Source organism: Gekko japonicus, unplaced genomic scaffold (assembly GCF_001447785.1).
Source record: "Gekko japonicus isolate JY-2015 unplaced genomic scaffold, Gekko_japonicus_V1.1 scaffold1794, whole genome shotgun sequence".
Lineage (NCBI taxonomy): Eukaryota > Metazoa > Chordata > Lepidosauria > Squamata > Gekkonidae > Gekko > Gekko japonicus.
Genome location: NW_015164244.1, coordinates 269,229 through 280,106, shown reverse-complemented (window position 1 = coordinate 280,106; position 10,878 = coordinate 269,229). Strand labels below are relative to the sequence as shown.

The 10,878-nt window shown below is 53.8% G+C and overlaps 1 protein-coding gene across 2 annotated transcripts in view; it reads right to left on the bottom strand.

Annotated features, from left to right (window-relative positions):
* Positions 1-10,791, bottom strand: part of AGAP3 (ArfGAP with GTPase domain, ankyrin repeat and PH domain 3) — a 104,896-nt gene extending 94,105 nt beyond the window's left edge. For both annotated transcript variants that reach the window (XM_015408626.1, XM_015408627.1), the window contains exon 1: positions 10,495-10,791. In XM_015408626.1, the coding sequence (XP_015264112.1) occupies positions 10,495-10,759 (265 nt within the window). In that variant the 5' untranslated portion in view covers positions 10,760-10,791. The remainder of the gene's footprint in view (positions 1-10,494) is intronic.
* Between the last annotated feature and the right edge of the window lie 87 nt (positions 10,792-10,878).

Here is a 10,878-nt window from a genome sequence, read left to right as displayed (position 1 = left end):
GGAGGAGGAGGAGGAGGAGGAGGAGTCCGGCAAACCAAGGGGTGGGAGGGGCCACAGCTTCCAGGGACGACAGAGGATCCCACGCAAGCACCCACTGGCCACAGGCGGGCCCAGGAAGCAGGCCGGCAGCTTTCTCCTCCACCCCCACTTGGGTTTCAGAGAAAAATCCTGGGAAACGTGACAGCCGTTATCTTCTGTTGCCTGGCAACCAAAAGGCAAAAAGCAAGAGGAACCACCCCCACCCCCTTATGCTTTGTAATCTCCCAAATCACAGCAGAGCAGAGGATTACCAAGGAAGGGGCCCTCCGCTGCCTGGCACAGCAGGGACTGGGCCCAGGCACCGACACCGGGCAGCAAAGACCCCCCCCCCCATGCAGAGGCACCACCCAGAAACAGGCCGGCCTCTTCCGTCAGACCCCAGACCCAGAGGACGCTCCAGTGGAGACACCACCCCCACCCCCACCCCCGATCGGCCACCACCGCACAACACAGAGCACACTGCAAGAAGAAACCCTGCCACGGGTACAGGGAGCCCGAGGTGCTGTGCGCTCTCACCTGGCTGGGGGGCAACGGCCCTCATCACATCTGTGCGACTGTCCCCTCAAGCCTCAGAAGCCAGAGGAAGGGGGGCAAGCGCTGCTTCGCTTGGAGGGACTCTAGTCTCTTCCTAAGACGGGGTCAGAGAGCCAAGAAAAGCCATACCACCCAAGTGCAGCCCTCTGCCACACGGTGGCCCAAACCCAGGTGCCCTCAGGACCAGAACTCCAGAAGCCCCCTCCCACTGCTGCCCCCCCCCAGCACCAAGAATACAGAACATCCCTTGCCTCAGGCATAAGACCATAAGAGACGCCAATGTTGGATCAGGCCAGTGGCCCCTCCAGCCCAACACTCTGTTGTCACACAGTGGCCAGAAATGCCAGGGGCCATCAGGAGGTCCAGCAGTGGGGCCAGGACACTAAAAGCCCTCCCACTGTTGCCCCCCCCAAGCACCAAGAACACAGAGCATCCCTTGCCCCAGACATAAGAACATAAGAGAAGCCAGTGTTGGATCAGGCCAGTGGCCCATACAAGACAGAGCTTCACTGCCCCAGACTCATCACAAAGCCACGGGTCTCCTGCAGGCAGCGCACCATGCAAGACCCACCCACGTTTAACACCTTTTTGTTCAAAGCAACCTATTTATCATCAAAGTACTCCTGAACTCTTTTTCAAGTCACATGTTGAGTCCCAAGACAGACAAGGGGCTGTGGCTCAGAGGAAGAGCCTCCGCCAGGCAGGCAGAAGGACCCAGGTTCAGGCCCCAGCAGCCTCTCCAGCTACAGGCAGGGACCCCCCCCTTCCACGCCCCTCAAGGGAGGGGGACACCTGCTCCTCCAGGCCTCCGACATGGGGGGGGGGGGGGAGGACGGGGGGGGGGGAAAGACCCTGAAGTCTGCCATATGCCCTGCAGCCATCATCCTGCCATCGCAAAGAGGCTGCGACGCGCCCGCCCACCCCTGCCCATCTCCATTCTTTAAAAAAAACAAAAAACAACCCAGCAGATTTCTGGTTCTTCAAGCATGCCCTGCAGTGTCTTTCTCTTCCACTTAACATTGAACCAACTTCTTCTAAGGAACTCAAAAGTTTGCACTTGCTCTTGAGATATTTTGGCTGCTCCCGACAGAATGGGACTCCGTGACTGGTGCTGGAGGAGTAACCAACACGGTGAGAAGGAAGTCTACTGAAGGGCCAATATTAAAAACCTAGTTAAAACTTATAATATACATACAAGTATTTATTAGAAAGACAGTTAAAAACATACATAAGGGCCCAATGAAAGCCTCGTAAAAAAAAATAGCCTAAGCACAAGGGCCAATACACATGACCTGACGCGTTTCCGCCCTATTGGGGCCTTCTTCAGAGGTCAAACAGTATTGAGGTACACGTAACTTAAATACATATTGCAATAAGATAACAAATAAGTGAATATTGGAACAGGAAGAGGAAAGTTAAGCAGCAAGATCTAAAGGCACATGACAAATATGTTTGTGAGGCCTCATGAGGTGAAAGCCATGTGTCTGGTGCCAAATGCACAGCTGCTGAATTAGAACATCTTCCACTGTAGGTCCAAAAAGCACCTGTGTGGCTATCAAAGCCAGAGCTAGCGTGTCCTCGAGCAAATAGCAGTCCAGAAGAACTGCAGCCCTCCCTCCACCTGACACCTTTCCCAAGGCGGTGGGGGCCCCACTGCAAAACAGTTACCCACCTTTCTCCTTACAAAGTTCCAAGAAAACCCACAGTGGGCAGATTCACACAATAGAATCCTTCTGCCCCAACATTTGTGTATAGATGGGAGGCTAAGAAGCCCCAGAGCAAAGACGAGGCGGCCATCACACAAGTGACCTAAATGGCCTGAGTGGCTAGAAAGGATAGGGGACAATCAGAAAACCTCCTGTGACATTAACAGGCACACCTGCCTATGCTCACACTCAGGAAAGAGCCAGGAAGGACAACAACGCGGGACATGACAGAATGGATCGCTACTCTTATTAAAAACATTTATAGCCTGCCTTCCCACAATTACTCAAGACGGCTCACAAGAGCTACTTAAAACCCTTTCATTCAGCTATGAATAAAAAGAATACACGTCTGTTCAAGCATTTAGGCTGAGCAAGAGTACAAAGAAAAGGTGAAAACACACAATCCTCTCTCCCTACACTTTGTACTTATCCTAAATGATGTTGAAATAGAACATGCTGGCTTCACATCAGTCTTGATGTTGCAGTAGTCTGAAGGTCAACATTACCTTGGTTCTCCAGGTTGGGTCTTCTCGCCATTATCCCTTGGCACGTGGGAGGATGGAGTCCCTAGCTAAAGCCTTAGTCCTGCATGGCTTGCACCCCCAAGTCAAGAGCAAGATGCAAGACAGCTTCTTCTCTGTGTCCAGATAATTTAGAATTTCTCCTTGGGAAGAGTCATCCCCCCCTTCTGGGTCACTCTGCCTTTCCTGCTTCCAGAGAAAAGGTATCCTTTCTAAGTCGTTTGGCTCTTAACAGCCTCTGTTCTCTTTGGCGTATGACATCCTAGGCAGGGTGTCTTCCTTCAGCCAGAGCCATTAACTCATGTAAGAACCCAGCTACCCTGTGCCTGGAACATGCCGGCTCATCCCCAGGACTCCTCCTTCCTACCAGCTCCAAGTTTGCAGCTGGGTTTGCAACTACAGTGAATGAAATATTAAGGTGAATTCATAAGAACATAAGAGACGCCAATGTTGGATCAGGCCAATGGCCCATCCAGTCCAACACTCTGTGTCACACAGTGGCCAGAAATACCAGGTGCCCTCAGGAGGTCCACCAGTGGGGCCAGGACATTAGAAGCCCTCCCACTGTTGACCCCCCCCAAGCACCAAGAAGAAAGAGCGTCCCTGGCCCCAGAGCCCCTATCTATACCTTGTGGCTAATAGCCACTGATGGACCTCTGCTCCATTTGTTGTTGTTCAGTCGCACAGTCGAGTCCGACTCTTTGCGACCCCATGGACCAGCTTCCTCCGGGCCCTCCGGTCTTCCGCCATCCTCTGAAGTTTGCTCAACTTCATGTTCATTGCATCGATGACACTGTCTAACCATCTCATCCTTTGCCGTCCCCGTCTTCTTTGACCTTCAATCTTTCCCAGCATCAGGGTCTTCTCCAGTGAGTGCTCCCTTCTCATTTGGTGGCCAAAGTATTTGAGCTTCAGTTTCATTATCTAATTCCCTTTTGAAGCCGTCCATGCTTGTAGCCGCCACCACTTCCTGTGGCAGTGAATTCCAAGTGTTAATCACTCTTTGGGTGAAGAAGTACTTCCTCTTATCCGTTCTAACCCGACTGCTCAGCAGTTTCATGGCATGCCCACGAGTTCTTGTATTGTGAGAAAGGGAGAAAAGTACCTCTTTCTCTACCTGCTCTTTCCCATGCATAATCTTATAAACCTCGATCATGTCACCCCTCAGTCGTCTTTTCTCCAAGCTAAAGAGCCCTAAGCGCTTTAACCTTTCCTCATAGGGAAAGTGTTCCAACCCTTTTATCATTCGAGTTGCTCTTTTCTGCACTTTTTCCAAAGCTATAATATCCTTTTTAAGGTGTGGTGACCAGAATTGCACACAGTATTCCAGATGAGGTCGCACCATTGATTTATATAGCGGCATTATGATATTGGCTGATCTGTTTACAATACCCTTCCTAATAATCCCCAGCATAGCATTGGCCTTCTTTATTGCAGTCACACACTGTCTTGACATTTTCAGTGAGTTATCTACTACAACTCCAAGATCTCTCTCTTGATCTGTCTCTGCCAGTTCAGACCCCATCAATGTGTATTTATATTTAGGATTTTTGGCTCCAATGTGCATCACCTTGCACTTGGCCACATTGAACCCCATTTGCCATGTTGACGCCCACTTGCCCATCTTTGACAGATCCCTTTGGAGTGCCTCACAATCCTCACTGGTTTTCACCACCCTGAACAACTTTGTATCATCCGCAAATTTAGCCACTTCACTGCTTACTCTCAACTCCAAATCATTAATGAACAAGTTAAAAAGCAGTGGACCAAGTACTGATCCCTGCGGTACCCCACTGCTTACCCCCCTCCACTGAGAGAACTGCCCATTTATACTCACTCTCTGTTTTCTATTAATTAGCCAGCTTTTGATCCACAAAAGGACTTGTCCTTTTATCCCATGATTTTTGAGCTTACTTAGGAGCCTTTGATGAGGAACTTTATCAAAAGCTTTCTGGAAGTCAAGGTAAACCATATCTATTGGGTCCCCCTTGTCCACATGTTTGTTCACCCCCTCAAAGAACACTAACAGGTTAGTGAGACAAGATCTTCCCTTATAGAACCCATGCTGAGTCTGCCTCAATAGGTTTTGTTCATCTATACGCCTACTAATTCTTTCCTTAATAATAGTTTCAACCAAGTTACCCGGTATCGACATCAGTCTGACTGGCCTGTAATTTCCCGGATCTCCTCTGGAACCCTTTTTAAAGATGGGAGTGACGTTAGCTACCTTCCAGTCCTCAGGAATGGAGGCAGATTTCTGGGGTGGGGGGCATTTTGCCACAAAGGACACTGTGCTTCCTACTTCTGATAGGTGCCAGCTTAGACTTGCCAACTCAGTTAAGAGCCTGGGGGTTATACTGGACCAAGTATTATTATTATTGGACAAGCAAGTTAGTACAGCTGCCCCCCTCAAAAAAAGAAAAGAAAAAAAGATGTTTTCTTCATCTTCATATACAGGAGGAGGAGGAGATTGGATTTATACCCTGCCTTTCACTACCCAAAGGAGTCTCAGAGCGGTTTACAAACTCCTTTCCTTTCCCCTCCCCACAACAAACCCCCGGTGACGCGGGTGGGGCTGAGAGAGGTTTTGGCAGAAATGGCTCTTTTTCAAGAACAGCTCTTTGTCAGAGCTATGGCTTGCCCAAGGTCATCCAGCCAGGTGCAAGTGGAGGAGGGGGGGATCACCAGTCAGCTCTCCCAGATTAGAGTCCACGCACTTCACCACTACACCAAACTGGAGGAGGAGGAGGAGATTGGATTTATACCCCGCCATTCACTACCCAAGGGTGTCTCAGAGCGGCTTACAAACTCCTTCCCCCTCCCCTCCCCACAACAGACACCCTGTGAGGTAGGTGGGGCTGAGAGAGCTCTGACAGAAACGGCTCTTTTTCAAGAGCAGCCCTTATCAGAACTACGGCTTGCCCAAGGTCATCCAGCCAGGTGCAAGTGGAGGAGTGGGGAATCAAACCCGGTTCTCCCAGATTAGAGTCTGCGCTCCTAACCACTACACCAAACTAGGCCAGAAGATTCCCCCCTACCTTGACTTGGCTGATCTGGCCCTGTGGCTCCACTCTAGGGCTACTGTAATTTGTGCCCTACATGGCTCTGCCTTCAAAGTCACCTCGAAAGCCACAGAGGACACAGAATGCCACAGCCTGGCCACTATCAGGCACCTGGCAAAACGTGCATGCCACCCCCATTCTGCAGTCACTTTGGAATGGGGAGGGGCCGTGGCTTAGAGGCAGAGAACCTGCTTGGCATGCAGAAGGTCTCAGGTTCAACCTTTGGCGGCATCTCCAGTTCAATCTCTGGCGGCACATCCAGTTAAAAGGACCAGGTGATATGAAAGACCTCCTGGTTAGAGCCAGTTTGGTGTAGTGGTTAAGTGTGCGGACTCTAATCTGGGAGAACCGGGTTTGATTCCGCACTCCTCCACTTGCACCTGCTGATGTGGCCTTGGGTCAGTCACAAGCTCTGGCACAGCTGTTCCGGAAAGAGCAGTTTGTGTCAGAGTTCTCTCAGCCCCACCCACCTCACAGGGTGTCTGTTGTGGGGAGGGGAAGGGAAAGGAATTTGTAAGCCGCTCTGAGACTCCCAAGTGAAGGGCGGGGTATAAATCCAATCCCTTCTTCTTCTTCACCTGAAGAGACTCTAATCTGGGAGAACCAGGTTTGATTCCCCACGCCTCCTCCACTTGCACCTGGCTGGATGACCTTGGGCAAGCCATAACTCTGGCACAGCTGTTCTTGAAAAAGAGCAGTTTCTGTCAAGAGTTCTCTCAGCCTCGCCTACCTCACAGGGTGTCTGTTGTGGGAAGGGGAAGGAGTTTGTAAGCCCCTCTGAGACTCCTTTGGGTAGTGAAGGGCGGGGTGTAAATCCAATCTCTTCTCTTCTTCTTCTGCTCACTGGTTACTGATCAGTTGTCGGGTTCAGTTCAAGGGACTGGCTATCATCCACAATGGCCTTGTTGCCACAAAGTCTCCTGAGGAGGCCAACCTGCAAATGGCTAAGACCAGCAATTGCCTGCACTCAGGAATTCTTTCTCTCCTGTGTCTCCCGCCCTGTGGATTGGCCTGCCTGCGGAGGTCCGGAGGACGGCTCCCACGGCTTCTATCAGTCCGCAGGATGTGCAAAACAAAAATGTCCAGGGGAGCTTTTTATAAGAGGATTAGAATCCCAGTATAATGGAACAGTCCAGGAAGGTGACTTTATAAGGGAACACAATTGCATGCTATCACAATGTTTATAGCTTGTACCCCCTCGCTTTGACTACGCTGCCTTCTGCCTTCATAATCCACTTCCTGCATTACGGTAAGTCGTGCCTTCACGTCTGTTCACATCGGTCTCCGGTTCTGTAATCTTAGCCCTACTGCACAGTTAGTCCACAAACTGCCATACGGTCTCTGCTCGCGTGGTTTTATATTCTGTAATTCACCTTCAGCAAGAAAGGTGAGCTATAATTCAAATAAGAAATTAGACTTGATTTCCTTAAATAGGAAAATGTGGATTCGCATTGTATTAATTTACAGGAAAAAAATCACAATACATTTAATGGACCGACTGATCTATACTTCCTAAAATGACAATCCCACACACTGAAAATATGGATCAGACACAACTGGCAGGAACTTCCTGTCATTCATTGGGGAAGCAACAGCACAGAGCCCTGATCCAGAAGAAGCCAGGTCCTCTCCCCCCACCACCCACCACTTTTGTCTCCTACATGCAAACATTTTTTTTTGGGGGGGGGGACTTGTTTCTTACAGGTCACCCAGGCAATGATAGAACCCGTCACCACCAAAGGAGTAGGGCGTGCATCACACTTGAATTATTTGCCAAGAAGTGGAAGAGGAAGATACAGGAGAGGCAGCAGAAGTCTCTCCCGGGGCCCCCACCATGGCTGGTCAGTCACCACGCCAGCAAGCACCTGCCCCTCACCAAACCATTCTCAAAGCATTTCTAAAAGGTGCTTTAAAAACCTACAAATAAAAAGAAACACCAAAGAGCTGACTGGTTGAGTAAAGACACCAGGCCACCTGAAGGGGGAAAGCCCTTAAAGCAGAACTGGCCCACAAGCAAAGGGTCAAATGGGATTCAGTCCGTTGGCAGGAGGGGGCACAGCCCCCAAACCGACTCCCGCTCCCAAAGACAGGTAGGACAGATTCAGCTGGGAAATACTGGACTGGCCACCGTATTTACATCCTGCCCCGCCTCCGAGGCGCTCTGGGTGGCATACAGCGATTCCCCTCCCTATTCCAACCTCACAACAACCTTGTAAGGTAGTGTCACCCACCAAAGTCACCGTACGAAATTCATGGCTCTCCCAGAGGCTGGCCCATGCGTCTGCAACCTATGGCTCAGCATGGAACCAAACAGTGGCTGTCTCAAAAAGAAAACAAACCGTTTCCATGAAGGTATATTTGAGGCGTAGCTGGGATGTGAAGGAGGAGCAGGCGAGGGCTTTCATGGGACCCCTCCTGGAGACGCTTTACAGGAAAGGAAACTAAGAAGAGATGAACCGTCACCACCAGCAGTCCAAATGCAAACCACACTCGGACCGATGCCAGGGCGCTGGAACAAATGCACACGGGCCTCCTGAAGGGCAGGATCACAGAGTTCCACTTGGGTCCACGCTGGACGGCCCCAGGGCAACCCCATCCACAGAGCCAGGGCTGGAGAAACCCCGACAAAACATCGCGCTGCCACACAGGGACTGAAATCTCCCACTCCTGCTCTCCGCCAGGCCCCCGAAACGCCCACTGGCAGCACCAAGCCATCTCCCAAGAGAAACCGTCCTCACATTCAGCCTCCTCACAAGGCGGGTACCAAACAATCAGCTTTCAGAGAGGATCCACACAGCTGATTCCCATCAACTCCCAAACTACCCCCCCAACCCAGCATCCCTCCCCAGGACCCACTGAATTCCAAAGCCCACCTACCAGAAGCCCAGCCAAGGCACGTCGTACGGCCAAACGCCAGACAACACAGCCAGCACCAAACACCCAGGGCCACCCACTACCAGTGTCCCCTCTAAGCTGAGTCAGTGCGAGCTAACCCCCAGTTATTTAGCCTCCGGCTCACACATTTTTGTCTGAGCTCAGGAAGGATAGCTAACTAATTCAGTCAGCAGCCAAACTGCTTGCTCACCCCCTTTAATGCCAGGAGCTCACAAAGTAGAATTTTTGCTCACAGGACTCCACAGCTTAGAGGGAGCATTGCCCACTGCCCCACTGAAACCACCATCTGCTGGGCAGCTGTGGGGACCACCAGACAAGCCTCCGTGGACTTTCCACTGCTCCCACCTCCACTTGCCTTCTACACGCTGCCAGCCTGCTTCTGAGTTCAGATCCAGGTGCTGCTTATGACCTTGAAAGAACTTCCTACTGTGGCTGTGGAACCCCCCCCCCCCAGATCTGAAGGGCTGTCTTCTGTCCAGAGGTCCCCGTGCCCCAGCTATGGTGTGTGTCCCCCCCGCACCACCGTGCCAGCCGCTCCCCCTCCCCTCCCCTCCCCAGATGTCTTCAAGAAGCACTGAGAGGCCTGCGGGTTTGCCAGGGCTTTCGATACGGTGTGAACAGCATATATTTTTTGGGGGGGGGGGATTTGGGTTTTTGTTGTTGTACCTTTGGTTTTAGCTGGAAATGTTTTAGCCATTAAACCACCTTGAACCAAGCGGAAAGGCAGGCTATAAATGAATGAACCAACAGCTCTCCCATCTGCCCTCCCCTTCAGCCCACCTCCCTCGTCCCATGCCCTCCCGCTCTGGAGTAAAGATGCCCCGAGGCCCTGCCACCTCCCCACCACCACCACCACCACCTCTGGGTCGGCCAGCAGGGGCTGGGGCTGGGGCAGGGGCAGGCACCCCCTTGGGCCTGCTAGCCAGAATCCGCCGCGCTCCCTGAACATTCGACGGTCTCCCCCTGTGAAGGACTGTTTCCCAAGACTTCGCCACCCAGAAAGGCCTGCCGGAGGGCCATGCAAGAGGAGAGAGGGAGTGCCCCGGCTCCCAGGCTGGCACCCGACCTGCCCAGGGGCACACTTTCCCGTTTTCCGAGCGAAGCCACACCCAGGCTGGCTGCAGGAAGCACAGGACGCCGCCGACCCCCACAAGTGACCAGCCACGGACAAGGGCAACCCCCAGGCCCGGACAGGAGACCTGCAAGAGGACAGTCAGCAGGGGCATTGTGGGGGGGGGGTCCTCCGGGGGACTGAGCCCCCACCACCACCTGCTCCCCCCCGCATGGCTTGGGAGGGTGCCTCTGAACTCGTGCAGAGCGCATTTCCAGGACCCACTGCCAGCCCCCGCACCGCCAGGACTGGTGGGAGAGCGCCGGTGCCGCGCCAGCCAGACCACAGGAGGAAGAGGCCGCCCCCCGCCCGCCAACGCCAGCACAGAACACGCCCCCCACCCCCCACCCCGCCATGTCTCCCGTGCAGAGAGAGACACGGGCCCTCCAGCCAGCCCGGCAGCGGCGTCCTCCGGGCCTGCCTGCCTTCCTTCCACGTGCCGGGTCGCCGGGGGGGGGCGGCAAGGGGGAGCGCCACCCGGCCCGGGATTCATCATTCATTCCGGGGGGGCCACCGCCAGAGCAGTCCAGCCGCGCCCGGCGGGAGAGGGAGGCTCATCTCCCGGAGGGGCCTGGTGGTGGGGGTCTCTCCCGCCCTCCCCCCCCCCGGCGGGGCGTCTCACCCACCCTCGATGGCGATGACGTGCTCGCGGATCTGGCTCTGCAGCGCCAAGTCCTCGACGCGCTCGATGAGGTCGTAGATGGCGTAGATGTTGGGGTGCACCGACTCGAAGCGGCCGATCTCGGCCCGGATGGCCGACGAGTTGGACAGGCCGAACTGCGGCTGCGGCCCGCCGCCCCCCTGCGGCCCCGACGGGCCCGGCGCCGCCAGGCTCTGCTGCTGCTGCTGCTGCTGCCCGGGGCTCTGCCCGGGCCCGGCCTGGAAGTTCATGGCCCCCCGCGGCGGAGGAGGAGGACGGAGGAGGCGGGTTGCGGCGCGCTCGGAGGGGGCTGCGGCGGAGAAGCGGGAGGCGGGGGCCGAGGGAGGGGGGGAGGCGGCGTCGGAGGAGG